The following is a 21,136-nucleotide window of genomic DNA, read 5'->3' as shown; positions in this document are numbered from 1 at the left end:
GCTGTTTGAAAATGAGTGATTCACTTTCCTAATGGTTCTGTATTTTTATGTTAAAAATGCCAATTCCAACAGGGAGTAATTATTGGATGCCTACTTAGGGACAAAAACCAGGATGTAGGCCTCTTCATACTTCCCAGTAGGCTTTCAGAAACCAAGATGATCTACCCTGTTTCCCCAAAATTAAGACCTAACCTGAAAAAAAATAAGCTCTAGTGTGATTTTTCAGGACATTCATAATATAAGCCCTACCCCCAAAATAAGCCCTAGTTATGTGAAAGCCCACCCTCCACCATTGCGCAGCAACCAGAAGAAAATGACATGGTTGTATTTGAATAAATGTAAATTGTTGTACATGAAAAAAAAAAACATTCCCTGAAAATAAGCCCTAATGGGATTTTTGGAGCAAAACTTAATATAAGACCCTGTCTTATTTTGGGGGAAACATGGTAGATGGCAATGTAGATTTATGTTAGAATGTAGAGGTTTGAGAACCATATACTTCTTGCATATCATTGCTCAGTTAAGAGAATATTCCTCTTTAGAATGTAAAATGTCTAGTTTCTTTTGTTTGTAACGTATTACAAGATTTAGAGCACAATCTTACATATCTTTTCCCAAGTAATCTCCTCTGTCATGGATCCAACTCCGAGGTAAGTGGGTATAGAATTATAGCTTTAAAAGAACTGAGATGTTTAGCCTAGATTGCAGATTGAGATAGCTAGTTTCTCATTCCTACATCAATATACAAATATTCTCAAATAGCACCATGTGAACACAGACCTTCTTTCTTTCATGAAGTGCAAAAACTGTTCTAAAACTGTATAAACCTTAGTAGATTGTAAAATTGCCTCCTTCTTTTCCTAAATTCCATTTTTCCAAGGCAAAGAGTGGGAACAACATGACCGTGTGTTTGTTCATACTTATTTATCTTCTTGATTTTGCTTAATTTGTCCAAAGAGATCCTGTAAACTGTTCAGATGCCTGAAGCATAGATAAAGTATAATTGGGTCACTTGTGTTATAAATTGTTGCAGGTTGAAATTGTGACATATTTGTATAGTAACTATGTTGTGGTGTGGTTTTAAGCTTTTTCTCTTGCAAAAGAGTAATTATGTTTATTCAAAGCTGCAAAGACTGTTATTAAGTATTATCACTCTTTTACGTTTGAATAATTCTGAACTTCAAAGAAACAAATTATTTTTTTCTCTGTATTTATTATCATTTGTGCAATTCTAAAAGAAGAACTGAGATCTTGTTTCATCAGAAGGAAGAAGAGCACCGTCAACATATGCTTCTTTTGCATCTTGTACAATGTACAACTGTTACAACAGTGTATGAATGAAATCTACCAATCACTGCTGCTGTGCAACTTCCATTCATTTAAAATAGGAAATGTGCTAGTTGGCTCTTAATAGGTCTTACTGGTCTGGATCAATGTTTTGATGATATTTTCAATGTTCTATTAAAAATGATACTTGTCAATATAAACTCTGCTGAATTTAGGAAAAGGTCTTTGGGATTCTGGTTAGAATGAACAATCCCTTCTTTTTCAAAACAAAATACATGCCAAATTTGCACTACTTATCAACCACTGAATTGAAAACAGCCCACTAGCCATGCCTTGACAACCTTCCTGCAGTTCTAAAAAAACTAGGTTTATTAAACCCCTGAAAAGCAGGTATAACAGCTTGATAGCTGTGTTTTGCTTGGAGACTGTATGCTGTATAGGCCTGACATAAACATGATATCATCATATGTGATTGTGCATTTCTACTAGCAGCCACATCCTTGATATTTTTCTCCTCCTTTTGACATAACCAAAACGTATTTATGTTTCAAGACAGGTCTTTTGTCCAAGGCAATAGCAGTGGATATAACCTAAACTCCATGGTACATCTCATGGTATATCTTTGACCTGAGATCAAAAATATTTCTGTTTCTGTTGACTGAAGGAATTTTTTATTTTGATAGGATATTTCATAATATGAATTTAGAAAACTGTAAAAGAAAAGGAGCAGTGGGCAAGGGAAGGATGATGGCATTGCTAGTTGACTTATTTGGGAAAGTGTTTAGCTCTGTCACGTAGCTTTTTTCCATTGAATCTATGGCTGGCATTGATTTTTTAGAATACAATGGTCTCACTGAGTTGAAATGACTTCTGTATTAATCCAAAATAACCATTCTGTAGTCCCAAACGATATGACATCATAATCTGAGTGCTGGAAGTGAGTGTGTGATCTATCCATGTTATGTGTTTTTGCTGTTCACCCGCTTTAAGCTTCTGCTTCAGTGCTTATGCATGGGAAGGAAGGCTATCCTCTAATTCTGTGTTGTTGGAGCATGGCAGCATCTAATTTGAACATTGGCTTATATTCCTAAACAATGTGGGCTTATTTACTTTTGTGTTGCATTACTTTGACTTCAAACCATATTATGAGTAATTTAATTCTGAGACATCAGCATTTTTGCCTCTATAATGATGTCATATAGAAATTTGATCCTTTTAAAAAGTCTCGTGATGGAACTCCTGTAGTGTTTCTCTGTTTGTTTCTCATGTAAACTCTAGCGTCCTCCTTCCCTTTTTGCTGCAGCTGATAATCCCATGGTCACTGAAGAGAAAGGGCCCTGCTACCGGTTTGTCAGTGCAGGAAAGCAGTGTATGCACCCTCTCTCTGTTCAGCTCAGCAAGCAGCTCTGCTGTTGCAGTGTTGGCAAAGCCTGGGGCCCCCACTGTGAGAAATGTCCCCTTCCAGGAACAGGTAAGAGGTTCCCAGAAAAAAAGCATATTCTTGCACTGACACACTGTACACGACTTACAGCGTAATTATATTTACCCTGCATACTTTCCTACATTATAGTGTTTGGTTGGTTGTATCAGATCATGTTCTGAAACATTAAATGAAATTGAAAGAAAGAAATAATTTAGTAGCATCAAAATATAAGCTTAGTTTAGATCTACAAATACCAAATTGCCCAAACAGCTTGAGGGGGAAATTCTGGGATGCAAAATGGCCATTAGGACAAGACTTAAGCCTCTTTCACAGCCCACCTTGACCCGCTTTTAACTGCTGTTTCCAGTGGCTGTTTTTTGTTTCAGCAAGGATGGAAGAAACTTTCATAAAGATCAGTATAATGTGTGATTTGACCCCAAGCTCTGTATGAAAGGTGAAGGAATATATAAGATCTGAAGGTTCTTTATAAGATCTCTTGAAATCTAAATCAGAATTAATAGACTAGATGTACCTGTAATAATTTATCAGATACCACCTGCTTGTACTGTAGAAATTGAAGAGGACATGATAACTAATATTTTGCTAGACAGAGGGCATCAAATTACAAATGAACAATCCTTCCACTATACTTAAAACAGTAGATGAGTAGGTTTGACAGCATGCTAAATAATTATTTAGCATTTTGTGAATGAGCCATGGAATCACTTCTAGTGCTTCCTCAGATGTAGTTGTGAGGGCACTGGGGGGATCTTATTTCCCTTTTTATGGTAATCAGAACTCATCCTTGCATCCAAACTCTGTTTAATTAAACTATGGTTAAACTATGGTTACTGTACAAGCCAACTTCAGAAGCAATGGTTTGAACCTGGCTTATGGAAACTAAGTTTATTTTAATTAGCATGCCCTCCTCCAATTTCAGATATTGTGAGGAATTCTTATTAACATAAAAGCAAAAGCTTGCCGTTTCTGTTCATGGTCATGCCAGTAAACAGTACGAGAATGAGTATGATGCAAGTCTGAGACTTGCTGATCTACTAATAAGCCTTACAGTAACATTAATTCCAGAGAAGCCCATAGTTTAGTTTACCCTGTGCATGTCAATATGAGTATAAAAGTGTATTTTAAAATCTGAATAATTCTCAAGTCAAATCTTTTTATAGAGGCAACAAATAAAATCCCTGAGTAACTTATGGAATGATATCCTCATGTTTTATTTTCTTCTTATTCTTATTATATTGGTTAAATATAGAATAGATAATAATTGTGGAAATGTACTTAATGTTAAGAGTTTGTCTTCATTATATTTTCCAGTGTGTCAGAAATATTGCATTTTTAGAGTCTTAAAAGGAATGTTTTCCCATCCTAAATCTAGCTGCTTTTAAGGAAATCTGCCCTGGTGGAATGGGCTATACGGTTTCTGGCTCTCACAGAAACAAGCTATATCATCACCCAGCAGTTAGAATTCAGCCACCTGTCATTGGCAAGACCCAGATTACGCATCATGTTGCTAAAGGTACTTCTCCTCCACCTCTCCCAGCAAAGGAAGAGCCAGTGGAGGCACTGACCATCTCACAGAAAAGTGAGCCAGAGGTGGCTGTGCGAGAAGGTGAGAGTGGACAAGGATCTCATGAAATAGATTAGTGTGTTGCTACATATGTGCATGTGTTTTCCTTTCCTTTGTGCATTATAACTGTTTAAACTGCTGGTATAAAATGTGAAATATTTCTAAGGGTAAATGAGCTAGTCACTGGTTGGATTATTACAGGAATTAGAATGTACAGTAGAACTTGGTTGCTGCATCAAAAACAGAAAACCAAACCAGAGACCATTTGAGAGGCTCGGTACATGCAGAGTGATGCTGTGAATCCCCTCTCTCAATGAGATGTTCATAAGCGAGTAAATCTTAGTTTTATCATTTGTTTACAATCAATTTTGATGCAAAATTCATCTGGATTTCTGTTAAGCATTTAGAATCTTTTAGTTCTGAAAAATAAAATAAAAATCTTCAGTATCACCTTTATTTCATGAAGCACCTTAAATATTGGTTTCATTAATTTAATGTCTCAGTTTTTTTTTTGCATGATTTCTGCAAATGCCTGTAAAATCAGCTGCTTCAAAATGTCCTGTTTTAACTTGCTTAACATCAATGCAACAGCAAAAAAGGGGGCAGAAAGCTTGCCGCATGTGCAAAAATAAATGCATTGCCAACATGCTACTGGTGAACAGAACTTAGACAGGTATATTCAGATGTGTGGAGTGTGCTGTTTGCTATGACTCTAAATCATTTTCCTTCTAAAGTAGCCATTAATATGTTGCATTTGGAGAGAAAAGCAGTTGAGATGTGTCTGTGAGTAAGGACTGAAAGAGTGTAATATAGAAAACATAACTTAGGGGGAAAAATCTTGTCTGTTTGATCACTTGGAGCATCACATCTAAAAACTTGATTTCCAAACTCCCAACTTTATTTTTTACTCCATAATATATAATTTTGAATTGGAATTATATAACTCAAGATAAGTGATCTAATTTTAAAGAACAGAGTCATCCTTCTGAGTCAGGATGATATATATATATTATGCTCTGTTGTCTTTCAGCATGTGAATTTTGTTGTTTTAATATTTTTGAGAAGTTCAGTCTTACAATGCCTTTTTAACCTTTGCAGATACATATTTAGCTCAATTAACCCAATAACAGAAAAGGATTAGGGTCATTGTTGTGTAGATTACTCCTGCAGAAATGAATAGCATATAGCTGTTTTGTATTTTATTTGGTTCATTTTCAATAATGATTTTCATTTTTAGCTCCTTGGGGTCAGATTCTACATTAATTAGTTGTGCTTCTTTTCAAATCAGAAATTTTATTGAAAAATTAGAAAGAATAACATTTTCAAAATGAAGTATAGGGCAGATACATACTGCATAGCTTCTTCTTTATTTTCAAGAATAATGGCTATTCTTTTAAATGATGGGAATAGGGCAGCTTTGGAAACATGAAGATCTTATACCTAAAGTTGTATGATGTAAGAATATACAGTGGTGCCTCGCATTACGATGTTAATTCGTTCCAGCAAAATCGCTGTAGAATGAAAACATCGTAAAGCAATTTTAAGAAGCCCATAGAAACACATTAAAACCTGATTAATGCATTCCTATGGGCTTGAAACTCACCGTCCAGCGAAGATCCTCCATAGTGTGGCCATTTTTGCTGCCCGTGCAGCGAGGAATCCATTCCAGAAAAGAGCGGGGAGCCATTTTTTTACCCGGCAGCCATTTTGAAAGTGCCTATCAGCTGTGCGAAAATCATCGTTTTGCGAGAATCGGTTCCCGAAGCAGCGAACCGATCGTCGCAAAGTGAAATTCCCCCATAGGAAACATCATTTTGTGATCGCTTTTGCGATCGCAAAAACTTCGTCATAATGCGATTTCGTCGTAAAACAGCACTCGTCTTGCGAGGCACCACTGTAATGTTAAAGCTAGTAGTCACATAGCCCTTGCTCAGCAGTAAGGGTATGTCAAATACTAAGTTTTTCACATCTTTGATGAAAAAGAGTGTCGTGCCACATCAAGACACCTGTTGAAGAAATAAGTAACTGTTGTGAGATATTTCATTCCTACACAGAAGTGAGAAGGCAATAACTTTTTTGTCAGCAATGGCATTTACGAACCACAAGAGACCTTGTGTTTGTCTGCAGAAAGTTTGCATTTTGCATTAAAAACACAAAAGGCTTTTGTACAAAATACAGGGCACTTCAACAAAGTAAATTTTTTTTGTAAAAAGTGATGAAATGCAAAAAATGCAGAACACCTCATAAATTTATACACAGCAGGGAGGAAACATTTTTTTTCATTCTCTATGAGAACAAAATATTCAAAGAGTTACATAATTATACAGCAGGTACTGTATTCTATTCTCACTGTACTTACAAAGTAGTCATTTTACTGATCCTCCATGCTATTTTTTATATATAAGCTAACATGGAGGATGAATAAGAATGTGTGTGTGTGTGTGTGTGTGTGTGTGTGTGTGTGTGTGTGTGTGTGTGTGTGTGTGTGTGTGTGTGTGTGTGTGTGTGTGTGTGTTTGATCCTACAGAGATTATGTAAATTAACACTTCATTGTGAGTGGATGATCAATCGAATTGTATGATGGACCAACCGGATGAACACTTTGGTTGCACATTTAATCATAACTTATTGAAGTTATCCTGTAACTAAGGATGGGTTTAGGTTGTGTGGCCTCCAGTATATGAAGCAGCTCCTCATGTGAATATCTATTACAAATATTTCCTTCTATTCTACCTTATAAATTCTGGGCAATGCAAAAAGAGTTTCTAAAGATGACAAGCAGAAATATCTACCGTTGTGCTGTGACTGGTGTGTAACACCAGGGTTGATGCTTAAGACGCTTTACCTCCTCCTTAGATACATTACTCAAAAGGTGAAGTCTGGTATAAGGTTTCTTGACAATTTAAAAAAAAAACAACATGAAAGATTTAATGTAGAAGCTTTATAAGCAGTACAATTTTTTGATCTTGGCTGACAGAGCAGAATAGGCTTTGCGTACGGTATTTAATACCATGACAAAAGTTGAATTACAATATTTAATTGAGCAATCAGTTTTAGGCAGGGGCTCACAGACCAAGCTTGTACGATCTTCTCTGTTTTTATTAGACTATTGAGAGTCGTCACTTGGAGGCAGGTGTAAAATATTGGCCACTTGCGATATACAGCTTGCACTTGAACAAACAAGTGCTCGACACAGAAAGCTGGTTTCAGTATCAGAACTAGCCTTAGTTTTTTAGCACACACATATCAACGTTTGTTTTCTTTCCCAATTTCTTCATTTCAGTAGACTAAGAGAAAAAAAACTCATTGATGTTAGAGGAGTGAAGATCTGGGGATTCGAATTACAGCCCCCAGAATCTCCCCAAGTGCTATGCTCACTAATCAGTAATGCTGCCAGAAGAATTCTGGGAATTGTAGTTCAAAAGTACAAATCTGCTCATCTCTGATACTTATTTGATATTATTAAACCATCAGGGAGCAGAAACACTTGGAAGTATTTTACAGATTGCCCAGGGATCTATCATTAGACCCTGATCAAGCTTTTATCTGCCTCTGAATTAACAATTTCTTAGCATATAAAGGAGATTGATCCAGCATCAGCTGCGTCAGTTTCTGTGTGCATACTATGTCTATGCAAATCTACACAACTCACAAATTTAAAACTATCGCTGATGTAACAAGCAAGCATAATATTGAAAGCAACTTCTCCCTGTTCTCTCACCCATAGCTAATGTCTCTTCATAATGCTTCTTGTTTCAGAATATTTGTTTGCAAATATTTTCAGTCCAAATATTTTTACACAAACATGTGCAAATACATTAGCAGAGCAATTGTAAACTAGCACTCATGTGAGTAACTGTTTTTAAACACAATTAATTTGCACACCTAAAGTAAATTTATTATTTATTTATTTATTTATTCTATTTTTACCCCGCCCCTCTAGACAACATCAGCTTTCCTTGCCTTGTACAAGCATAGATACATGCTTCCTAGTTGATAGTGGAAATCATTTGAAGGCTGTTCAAGTACATCAAAGGATAATGGAATTTCCATGACCCAGTATATTGTCACATATTTAGCATGGTGGGCTCTTTGTTGGCTCCTATTAATTATGGACTAAATTTCAAGTATGTCTCTCTCTCTTTATACCAAATTCCATTGTATTATAAAGATGTAGAACGTTTCTTCATACATTCCAAATTCCCTATTCCAACACATAAAATAGTTTTAAAGCCATTCTCAAAATCTGGGCATGTAATTAGGACATTTTTTTTGTAAAACGTCTTCTGACACCTTTCACATCCCCATGATTAAATGAGTCAATCCAAAATATTATTATTTGTATAAGGCATATAAGAAAAAAAATGGAGCTGGGAATTGGACACTGTTGTAGTCCTAGAAACTGAGAAGTATGGAGCAAATAGAAGAATATCTTTTATGGGTTGAAAAGTTTCAGGTGAATGCAGTTAGTGGTATCTGAATAAATTACTTTTAAAAAGTAAAGAGCAGGCATAGAGTTTCTGTTCTGTTTCTGGCTTAGGACTATTTTGGGATCTTTAACCTTTTGTCTCCATTCTGTTCTGATCTAAATTAGAAGCTGCATGTCTGCTGTTTGCATTTGGAGAAAAATTCCTATCAGCACCAATGCGAATTCCCCCCCCCCCTTTCAATAGTAGGTGTGCTTCCACCTCCATCTGAATCAATTTCGTGGTTGAGTAGAGAAAGAATTAAAGCCCTTCTCCCTTGTTAGGGTTCAGATCTGAATCATCCTTACTTACAACTTGCTCTGGAGCTGAATATTTGATAGAATTTAACAAAAATTAAATTTTGAATGAGTTACAAATCGTATTGGTTTTATCCAAAATTCTTTATTAAACAGATGAGAAAGAAGATTAAAAGCTCTGTTAGTAATTGCTTACCTGATTCTTGCGAACATACACCTCCTGCCATTTTCTCCATGTCTGTGGAGAAGATATTCCTGTTTATGTGTAGCTTCCACATTGATTGATTGGTTGGTTGACTGATTGATTGACTATTTTGGGCAGTTTACAACAATAAATAAAAAACATATAATAGTAAACTATAAATAGACGATAAAATTAAAAACTTTTAACAAGTTAAACACAAGTGGCACCAAAGGCAAATTCTCGTATGTGACAGCAGGACAGGAGACATAAAATCAAACAGGGACAGTGTTGAAAGCCTCCATGAAAAGCAGTGTTTTAAGTAGCCTTCTATGTTACTAGGGAAGGGGCTAGGCATAGTTCCACCAGGAGCTGGTTCCACAAAGTCTGCAAAGAAGACCCAACCTCTCATGAATTACTTTGGGGCCTCCTTCGGAGAGGCTACCCAAAGGAGCATGGCCTGGGAAGATCTGGTGGGTCAGGTAGATGACATTAGGGAGAGACACTCTGACCATGGAGGGCTTTATACTAGAGATGGGCACAAACCAGTCCATCCCAGTTCATCTCAGTTCACAAAGGTGGCAGCATAGCTGCTGCTACTCCCCTCCCCTCCCTCTTCTGGCTCAATCAGCCCAGCGTGCTAGCTTCTTGCGCCACCTCAACTGATGTTCCAGTCCCAGCAACAGCTCAGGCTTCTCTGCCCCACCCTCTTGGATGATCTCCTGCTCAGACAAAAGGGTGGGAAGAGAAATCTGTGCTCTTGCTCATGATTGGGAGATTAGCTGAGGTGGGGAAAAAAACAAGCAAGTTGGGGTCTGATGTGCTGCCTTTATGAACCAGTTTAAAATCGTTCATGTCCATCTTTACTTTATACATATACATGATGAAGAACCTTGATTTTCTATTAGATTGAATGTGGCAAGTATTTTTTGGTGCATGCCATGTCTCTGTGTCACTTGCTGTAGTCATTCTGTACACTTCCATTTTCTCAACAAACATTGGGTTGGCAGGTAGCATTCTTGACTGATTCAAGTTCAGCTTCTTTCACTGAACTGGGTAATCTTTAGTGAAATTACACCTGTGAAAAATTCCCCTATGCTCCCTAAGGCAGGGGTTGTCAATCCCCGGTCTGCGGCCCGGTGCCAGTTCATGGGCTTGCTGGAACGGGGCCGCAGATACAAATCTCCACACACACCCACACGCACGTGCAGTGGGCATGTAACGCTCGTGTGGGGGGAATATGATGCTCACGCGGGGCCATGTCACGGTGGGCGTGTCATGCTCGCACATGGAGCTCGCTCCCCTCAACCGGTCTGCAGCCCCAAAAAGGTTGGGGACCACTGACCTAAGGAATCAGTGTGGGTAGGGTTTTGGAATTAATTTTTTTACTTAAAATCCTTATTTAATTTCCTCTTTTTCTTTCTCTTTTCCTCAAGTATGAAAAATCAATATTTAAAGAACCCCATGAGACAAATTTAACTCTAAATCCAGAGTACCTCATCTAATTATTTTGTTGCAGCTGTATTTTTCAAATCTCTCTCCCTTTCTTTCCCTCTCTCACACACACTTCTGATCTCATGCCGTTTTCTCATAACTTCCCATTGTACTGGCTTCAGCTAACTTAAAGTAATTTAATATCAATGCTACACTTTGCACTGTGGTATATCAAATTCCTTGCAAATCTTGTTTTAACTTTAATCTTGAGATGAGGACTATCATATTACCATTTACCATATTTTTCTGTTTATAAGACTATACTTTTGTCTAAAAACTTTAAACTAAAAATTGATGGTCATCTTATACATGGAAGTAAGCTGAGGAGAAAAAACAAGTGGAGGGGAAAGGAGGGATCAAAGTGATTCTGCAGGGCTTTGATCCCTGCTTTCCACTTGCTAAGCCTTAGCAAAAGGAAAGGAGGGATCAAAGTGCTGCAGGATCGCTTTGATCCCTCCTTTCCCCTCTGCTTGCTAAGTCCCATGGGGTTTAGCAAAAGGAGGGGGGATGGATCAAAGCAATTCTGTGGCTGTATAAGGGGGAAAGAGATCAAAATGATTGTGCAGTCATGGAATTGCTTTGATCCCTTTCCCCTGCCTTTTGCTAAGCCACGTGGGGCTTAGCACAAAGGGAGAAAGCAGAGTTCAAAGCCATCCTGCAGCACTTTTATCCTTTTAACACTGCATATTCTAAGCCCCACTTAGATTTCTTAATTTTGGGTTAGAAAAGTGGGGGTGTCTTATACATGGAAAAATACAGTAAATAATGGGCCGTAAAGTAAGTCTGGGTATGAGTCAGGTTTTACTCTTGTTATAGCCCACATCCCTGCTCTGAGATCAAACTAACCATTTTTGAATAGTATCAGAGAATTTTACATCTGATCAAAATTCTCTTGTTTAATACCATAGGAATGAAGTACAAAAATTAGGTTTACAATGCATTTGAAAACTGACAAATGTTTTTATGTACTCCTCCTTTCCACACTAGTTAATTTCTTTTCTTTTCTTTTCTTTTCTTTCTGGTTTTAGTGGGAACTGCAGCCCCAGATCAGGTAACACATAAATTGCATACAATTTTGCTTATTTGTAAAAAAGGAAATGAGTTTGAGGTCTTTGGGATTTACGTGGCATTATGGAAGAAATTAGTTATGTTTTTAGGTTATTAAAATTGAAACTCACTGGTTATTATCCTCACTGGTGAGTATCCTCTGATATTTAATCTTTTTAATTGATATACACAAATTTATTGTTATCAAAGAAGCAATGTCAGTCATGCCATCACTTTTGGATGTCCTCCATTCAATATTCCCATTCAGCAGCACAGCCCTTTCATTTCTGTACAACTAAGTTCATTGATAACTCATCAGCTACTTATATAATAGTATTCTGGGCTCTTAAACACTGCAGGGGAGGCTGAAACCTATTTAGAAGGTGAAGTTATGTTTTTGGAAGCTTGCAGTAGCAGGGAGCTGTGAGAGACTAATAGGTCCTGGGGCATAAATATAGGTTTGAGGGCTGCATACAACTGTACGGCCACTCTGGGTTAAAGTTATCTCTGGGATAAAGTAAAGGGGAGGAGTGTGTTGTCATGTCCTATTTTTCCTCATGTGGAAAGTTATATCAGGAGAGTTATTTCTACCTATTGGGTTCTATGTCATCAGAAACCTTGAAAAAGCAGAATTCTAGAATTGCACAGAGGTGTTATCTAGGTTAACTTTCCACATGGGTAGAAACAAAATGGACAAGAAGGAGATAGTACTCTTCTCCTACAATTTTTACTTTAGTCCCTTTTCAAATATCTGGAGAAGGCTTATAAACACCTATAATGTTCTTAAAATTTCCTTGTTACTGCCTTCTATCTAAACTAATAAGCTTTAAGCACTTCAGATCTCCATTGAAGGGAAATGTGCCAACCTGGATCATGCAGGTTGATATTTGCACAGCTCTGGAATATCATTTCAATTGCAGATGATTCAATCGGGGTATTCCATATGCGGCAACAAGGCTAAACAGTAGAGGTGGGCCAATCTTTCTGCTTTCACTTCTCTCGCTTTCATCTTTTTCTCATTTTAAAATAGTTCCGTCTCATGTCTACATCAGTCTGAATTTTTTTCAAAAAGCCACGGAAATGTTGTTACAAATTTTGTGTGCGCAACTTTCAAAACACCCATTTCTACACATAATTTTGCATGCCTGTCTTCCAAAACACTAATTTCTATATATTATTTTTGCTCAATATAAACAACTTTTTCAGACAGTTTTACCAAATAAAAGACGTTTCATATTAGGCCTTTTTTGTCCATGTTTTCCTCTAAGATATGCACTTTTTGTTGTTCTTCTAACTAGATAGTTATTGCAAAATTCAGAGATGTGTGAATACTAAATTTTTCCCCATCTCTAGCACAGGGTATTCTGACTATAGTCATAATGGCCATTTATATTGGGATACTGGCTGTTTGATTTTCGGTCCTTTTTTCTTGTGTGGATTTTGCCATGATCTTCATTGCTGCTGCCCTCTAAGTTTTCACTGAACTGTCAATCGCACAAGCAATTTCCCAAAGAAATTTCTTAATCCTGTTATTCAACTACTGACCTTCTTATGAGTCCACCCTTTTGTTGAGTGGTGCATATTCCTAATGTCTGGTGCAGACATGTAATTTTTTAGATCTCCTAACCATAGGAATGTTCTCTGTTTCTCTACAAATTCCACTCAATGTTCTTTTAGAGTGCTTGGCCAGTGTGCACTTTGCCCATGTTGCTGCACATGTTCTCAGTTTCAAAGACCAAGATCACAGAGTTTCCCGTAACATTCAGGGAGCTTTGGTTTGCCTAAGAAGGTACTCACTGCCTCCTTATGCAAATTCTATTGCTGTCCAAGCACTCATGCAATGGGATATTTTGTGAGTGAAAGGCAGCAATAGGATACTGGTCTTCATAATTAAAGCTAACAGGACCATTAGCAGAACCCCCCAACTTGATTAGTTTGAGTTTTACAATCCAGCATTTAACCATGATTAGCTCTCATTTGGACCCACACCTGGTTAGCATGAACACAGGAAATTGTGTATCCAAAAGCAAAGAACAGAATAATTTCTTTGCACATGCAAGAGAAGCAGGAAGTATTTTATTAGTGGCGTGCTTTTCTTTCTTTCTTTCTTTCTTTCTTTCTTTCTTTCTTTCTTTCTTTCTTTCTTTGTTGTAATTGGAGAGCACAATGTATGCAATTAGACTAAATTAAATATGCTGATATATTTGATATACAGTATACTAATATATCTGGCCTTATAGGCCCCTTTCAACTTGATCATTCTATGATTCTACTATTGTCCTGCTTTGGAGGAGCTACCAGTTTTGCTGCAGAATTATTGTTTCTGACCAAAGGCCTTTACAATGTGCAATATACAATATATTATACATAAAAAGGTGGGGGGAAGGAATTTCCAGTTTAAAACAGGTAATTATAATAACTCAATATGATGTTTGTACCAGATATTGTTCATCCACAACACTTTTTCATGTCCCTTATTTTCTCCTAGTATTGACTTTTTATTCTGAGTCTCACAGCCTTTTCCCAAAACAATTCTAGCTTTTGAGAAAAAAATGTATTATTGAAGTGACTTCAAAAATAAATAAATAAATCACTGGGATTATTTTATTTGCAGAGAAGTCTTGACTGAATGGTTACAGACTATAATTTCGCATTGTGTAGACAGCTAAACCCACTTTTAAGAACCCCCATCCCTGTATGTTCCGCACTATATGTATGTATGAAGGCAGCACTTTATGCATGAAGTAAACTCTACTACATGAAAAGTTGCATCATGATACATTTGTTTGTCATGTGCTGTACTGGGCTCTTGTTCAATTCATGCAAATACAAAGTCTTCATTGGTATACAGAATTATATGAGCAGTCATTTGCATCCTGGCAGCTGTGAGACAAAACATGAAAAATAAACCATGTTAAATTAAAATCTGTACCATTTATTGTAAGAAAATCAATAAAAATTACATGTTACTTATGTCCCATTAAATGATAAGCGTGTTTGGTTTGGTGTCTGATTGGTTGGTTGATGTGCTATGTTTAAATGTGCTGAAGCGCTGTCCTGGAGGTTCAAGAAATTCTGCCTTTAAGCTAGTGACATTAGTGAATAATAATTATCATAGACTATTAGCCATACTGTATTTCTCTCTCAAGTATTCCTGGAGTTTGCTAGCTCTTTGCTGCCCAGACCAGCACATGGGAAGCAGTGTCACTTTGTATCAGTCTTGTCCATGGATAAAATATCTAAAAGTACTGTCATCATAATCTAGACGTTTCTCTAAGAAGCCATATTACAATTCTATGTATATACTTTTCAGACTCTTGAAGGCATACATTTTTTTGAAAAAGTATATCATTTTATTGATTTTTTTTCAAACAAAATTAACCAGAACAAAAATACCACAGAAAACTTTAAAAAACAAACAGAAAAAAACAATAAAATAAATATATAAAATGAAATCTATATGTTTATTTAAAGTGTTCAACAGCATTTAAAATATTATATAACTTGTATGTAACCACATCATTAAAAAAGTAGTCCAGTATGATTATAAGAAAGGAAGATCAGTAGCATGGAAAAGGAAACAATATTTTAGTAAATACTAAGCATAATTTATTGATTTATTTTCTTTCATAACCAACCCTATAATAATATCATGGCATAGATACAGTGTAAAAAAATTATCATACAGTAAAACTGTTGCATATATTTTTATATGATAACCAGTTCGTAATACTTTCCCTTCATCATGTCCTTAAAAGCCCAAAATTGTGTTAACTTAAAACATCGCACTAATAAACTGAACCTAGAGATAGACTATGTAAGGTTTAAGCTCTGTGGTAGAAACAGCACATTTTTAGAATAGGGAATTCCTTAAGAGCTGCAAGACGACTGACTGTCCCAGGTAGCTTTTCACACTGCTAATAGTTTGTAATTTAGTCTACATAATTGCAGTTGGTCATTGGGAGATAAACAGTGGCTTTATTTGCAAATATGTTCATTTAAAATTGAAGGTTTGTTAGAATCACATGTCTGGTTCACTTATATGATTTCAGTTACAGATAATGTATTATATCTGTAATGTATAATATTTAACCTAAAGTGGATTGATAATTCAAGTTCAAGGAAGTACTGTATACAGGGGACAAGTTCCAATGTGGGAAATAGGCAAGAGGGAAGAAAACCCGGTCCTCACCCAGGTTACTAGAGACAGGGATCAATCAAGTGTTTTGGGGAAAATATTTGATTCTCAGGTAAATTTGAGTTCTTTGTGCCTCACAGCCCTGGTTTTAGCACCTGTGCAATGCTCCATTCCTTCTAATACTGATTTCATGCGTGGGGGAACAGTCTGAAAGGGGATTGATGGTTCCATATGCATTAGCTCTCCATGTATGAAAATTAGAATATGAAAAATTTATGGTCCTAACTGTGCAAGGCAGATATTTATGGGCTATAATTATACATATCACATGAAGAAAGCTACAAATAGCATATAGCTCCATACCACACTGTGAATTGTGAGAATGACCATTATACAGTTACCTTATCGTGGTGTTTTAATTAAAACGTAGTTTTTAGATCATCCTAAAGAAGCGTAAGACACACCTCAAGTGTCCACCCTGCACATATATGCGTGTGCAATGCTGCCATCACTGTTTCCTTTTTTGCCACTGACTTTCTTTCACCTGTGCTGATTATAACTCACCTGGAGAGACTGAAAGTTCCAAGCAGTTACCACCCACCCTCCCGTGCATACTCTGGTACACATATACACACCATCACTAGATCTTTGACTCTACTTCTTTCTCGTTATAGCATGAGAAAAATCAAGAAGAGATTTCCATGTCAGTTCTCAAAACACATAAACTGTTCTATTCATATGGATTGAACTGTCTGTGAGCTTTTCCCAAGTTCACCTGTGAATGAGAAATAACTCCCATACCATGTATTGGTTGCCCTCAGTGTATAATTACAAATTTAATTTCTGCACAGAGTTATGAGCTGTAGCTCCAGTATATCACAGAAGTGAGTACACCCCCTCACATTTCATAAATATTTTAGTATATCTTTTCACTGAAAAAATGACACTTAGCTACAATGTAAAGCAGTGAGAATACAATTTGTATAACAGTGTAAATGTTCTGTCCCCTCAGAATAATGCAACACACAGCCATTAATGTCTAAACGGCTGGCAACAAAAGTGAGTACACCCTTAAGTGACAATGTCCAAATTGGGCACAAAGTGTCAATATTTTGTGTGCCGACAACTGTTTTCCAGCACTGCCTTAACCCTCTTGAGCATAGAGTTCACCAGAGCTTCACAGGTTGCCACTGGATTCCTCTTCCACTCCTCCATGATGACATCACAGAGCTGGTGGATGTTAGAGACTTTGCGCACCTTCACCTTCTGTTTCAGCATGCCCCACAGATGCTCAATAGGGTTTAGGTCTGGAGACATGCTTGGCCAGTCCATCACCTTTACCCTCAGCTTCTTTAGCAAGGCAGTGGTTGTTTTGGAGGTGTGTGTGAGGTCGTTATCATGTTGGAATACTGCCCTGTGGCCCAGTCTCCGAAGGGATGAGATCATCCTCTGATTCAGTACATGTTGGCATTCATGGTTCCCTCAATGAACTGTAGCTCTCCAGTGCCAGCAGCATTCATGCAGCCCCAGACCATGACACTGCCACCACCATGCTTGACTGTCAGCACGACACACTTGTTTTTGTACTCCTCACCTGGTTGCCGCCACACACGCTTGACACCATCTGAACCAAATAAGTTTATCTTGGTCTAATTTCAGGACATAGTTCCAGAAATCCATGTCCTTAGTCTGCATTGTCTGCAGGAAACCATATGCACACTTTCTTGTGCATCATCTTTAGAAGAGGTTTCCTTCTGGGATGAGAGCACCGGAGACCAATTTGATGCAGTGTGTGGTGTATGGTCTGAACATTGACAGGCTGATCCCCCATCCCTTCAACCTCTGCAGCTTTGCTTGGCAGCATTCATATGTCTGTTTCACAAAGCCAGCCTCTGGATATGACGCTGAGCACGGGCACTCATCTTCTTTGGTCGACCATGGTGTGGCCTGTTCTGAATGGATGCTGTCCTGTTAAACCGCTGTATGGTCTTGGCCACTGTGCTACAGCTCAATTTCAGGGTTTTAGAAATCTTGTTACAGCCTAGACCATCTTTATGTAGAGCAACAATTCATTTTTTCAGATCCTCAGATAGAATTTTAAAAGAGTCATGTGGAACATCCAGTGACCAGTCTGAGAGAGTGAGAGCAGTAACAGCTGCTCTCCCTTCACACCTCAGACTTGTGGCACTAACAAGTCTCATGACACCAGGGAGGGAAAACAGATAGTGTACTTTGGCCCAATTTGGACATTGTCACTTAGGGGTGTACTCACTTTTCGTGCCAGTGGTTTAGACATTAATGGCTGTGTGTTGCATTATTTTGAGGGGACAGGACATTTACACCATCATACAAGCTGTATACTCACTGCTTTACATTGTAGCCAAGTATCATTTCTTCAATTTTGTCACATGAAAATATATGCAAAAATATTTATGAAATGTGAGGGGGTGTACTCACTTCTGTGATATACAAATTAATCCACACAGTAAATCCAGTAACAGAGAACATTCAGTATGGTGTGTAGTCCTGTTTAGTGTCATGAGTCTTAAATGCACCAAATTTTAATCTTTATTGCACCAACAATGTGGAACACTTTGTATATGTATGTGGTGGTCTAGATATTTATTACATATGTGTGTGCAGTGGATGTGTATGTTTAATGTTAGTATGACTGTGCTAAGGTCATCTTTGTAAGGGGGTTCCTGTATCCAAGCGTGCTGTAAATCAGAAATGCCTGTGCAAGGATAGGTTGTCTTTAAAACACAAGCCTTCAGGTACATGTGCGTAACTTTCATGCTTGTGACAATATATTTAGAGATTTACCAAGTATATAGATGTGGGATACATTGTTCACATGGGCTGCCGCTGAATGGAAGAAGAGCAAAAATGACAGAGACTTTGCCAAATTACCCAAACTTTTACTCCCTCATGTTTGCTGATAGTATGTGAAACAATTTTTTATAAGCTTACTTCCCCACAGAGTTAGTTAATTGTACATTAATATCATATATAATCATATAATCACCCATTTAATTTTTAACCATTCTTTTAGGAATTAGTTTCACTTGATGATCGAGAAAAAACTATAATACAGCCTGGTCAACCTCAGCTTTCTCCTGGGATTTCAACTATTAACCTGCATCCACAATTTCCAGGTAGCTCTTTTTGACTCCTCCTTTAGTGGATGAGAACCCATGCAAACAAGGAATAGCATAATTCCTTGTTATTTCCTGTCAGTTTTAGAATTTTTGTCTTTAATTTGAAGATCTGAATTTTAAAAGAGCGTAATCCAATAAAATGGAACAGCTTCTTCAAGACTCCTTGGTATTATCAGTAAGGTTCAATGCAATGTAAAACAAAGAAATGTGCCAGGAGCTTAGAGCCTCGTGTTTACTTTGTTTCTTGCCTCATAATTTCCTTCTCCTTTGCCAGTCAGTTTTAACTGTGCTGTAGTCTTCGGTGTGTACTTGAGCATGGTTAGCTGTTAAAACGGATTGCCAATTTTGCCTCTTTTCCTGACCTGTTTGATTAGCTTACTGAACCCTTATTGGCTAGATATGAAGTCAGAGTGAATGTGTTTTGCAAAATATGATAAAAGATAACAGTGCTTTGTTAGCCATTTATAGTATTAATGCAGACACTGTTCTGCAGTCATACCACCATAATTATGGGCAGTACAGAAAGGAATCAACTATCTAGAGGTAGGTAAGTTAATGTTGACCTTCCCCTTTCCAGTCCTTCTTCCAGATGCAATGAGAGTTGGCTTGCTAGTTTACCTTTAAGTCTAAGAATACTGTCATTTCATGTCAGGTCAGCTCATAATAAGGCATCCATCTATGATTGCAGAAAAGTGTTCTGACAGCTTGTGTGCAGGCAAGCATAGAAAGAGTTGAGAGAAAAGAAATAATGGCTCACCTACTCAATGGGGATAGGAAAATGATAACCAATGACAAAGAAAAAGCAGGCGTGCTCAATTCCTACTTCAGCTTAGTAATCTCCCAAGAGACAGTCTATGTTCCTCCAGGCAAATGTGAAATAAAGAGAGATGGGATATGATTGCAGTTTGAGATTGATAAACAGATAGCCAAGGAGTATGTTCCTACTTTGAGTTCATATCCCCAGGGCCGGATTAACTGCATCCAAGGATATTGAAGAGGTTGTAGCACCACTGTTTATTATTTTCTTGAAATCATGGAGTATAGTGGAAGTGTTGGATGATTAGAGGAGAGTAGATTTGGGCTATTCATATTCGTATTTGTGATTATACGAATATTAATATTGGCACCACAGATGCCATGGAGATCCATCCTCTCCCCCCCACACCCAGCCAGTCCACTCGGTGATCGCCACATGGTGCGCATGGCCATCATCTGCATTGTCTCACCAATTGTAGAAGCAGCACAGCTGGCACTTACCCTTCTCCCTGCACAGCTGACTGCTCAACAGCTGAGTGAGGAGACTCTTCATCTTGCCTCCTTGTGGAAGTGGTCAGCTGCGCGAGGAGATGGGGAAGCACCAGCCAGGCTCCTTCCATAATGAGCATGATGACACAGATGACAGCTGGATTTGCCATGCAGCAACCAGTGAGTGGACTGGCTGGTCTGGGGGGAAAGGCTGGATCTCTGCGGCACCTATCGTGCTGACATTTGTATTTGTATCCCCAGGGATATAAATATGAAGAGCCCAACTCTAGAGAAGAACTAACATTGCCACTATCTTGAAAAAAGAGCAAAAAGGAAGAAACAGGGAACTATAGATTAATCAGCCTGACCTCAATGCCAGGATTCTGGAGCAGATTATAAAGCAGTCACTCTGCAAGCACCTTGAAAACAATGTAGTGATAACTTAAAGCCAACATGGATTTGTCAAGAATAAATCCTGCCAGACTAATCTTATCTCATTTTTTTTTTTGATTGGGTAACCTCCCTGGTAGATGGTGGGAGTGCTGTAAATATAATATACCCTGACTTTAACAAAACGCCGCATGATTTTCTGATTAGGAAGCTAACTAGGTGTGGGCGGAATTGACTGTCAGATGGACACAGTTGGTAACAGAATCATACTCAGAGAGTGCTAATCAATCCTTCTCAAACTAGGAGAAGGTAACAATTGGGGGTACCTCAAGGCTGAGTCCTAGCCCCAGTACTCTTCAACATTTTTATAATTGACTTGGATGAAGAAGTGCAGGGAATACTTGCAGATGACACAAAACTAAATGGAATAGCTAATACTTTGGAACACAGGATCAAAATTCAAAA

The 21,136-nt window shown here is 37.7% G+C and overlaps 1 protein-coding gene across 23 annotated transcripts in view; it reads left to right on the top strand.

Annotated features, from left to right (window-relative positions):
- The window catches only part of LTBP1 (latent transforming growth factor beta binding protein 1), a 298,040-nt gene that overhangs the window by 192,807 nt on the left and 84,097 nt on the right, over positions 1–21,136 (top strand). For 6 of the 23 annotated variants that reach the window (XM_072992302.2, XM_072992246.2, XM_072992234.2 and 3 more), the window contains 4 exons: positions 2,591–2,758; positions 4,104–4,337; positions 11,722–11,744; positions 18,931–19,033. The exons of 4 other annotated variants lie outside the window; for them this stretch is intronic. In XM_072992302.2, coding sequence (XP_072848403.2) covers positions 2,591–2,758; positions 4,104–4,337; positions 11,722–11,744; positions 18,931–19,033 — 528 coding nt within the window. The remainder of the gene's footprint in view (positions 1–2,590; positions 2,759–4,103; positions 4,338–11,721; positions 11,745–18,930; positions 19,034–21,136) is intronic. 13 more of the 23 variants (XM_072992267.2, XM_072992256.2, XM_078383060.1 and 10 more) reach the window with 3 other exon arrangements.

Source organism: Pogona vitticeps, chromosome 1, assembly GCF_051106095.1.
Source record: "Pogona vitticeps strain Pit_001003342236 chromosome 1, PviZW2.1, whole genome shotgun sequence".
Taxonomy (NCBI): domain Eukaryota; kingdom Metazoa; phylum Chordata; class Lepidosauria; order Squamata; family Agamidae; genus Pogona; species Pogona vitticeps.
The sequence above is the reverse complement of the archived record's forward strand: the minus strand, read 5'-3'. Positions and strand labels throughout refer to the sequence as shown.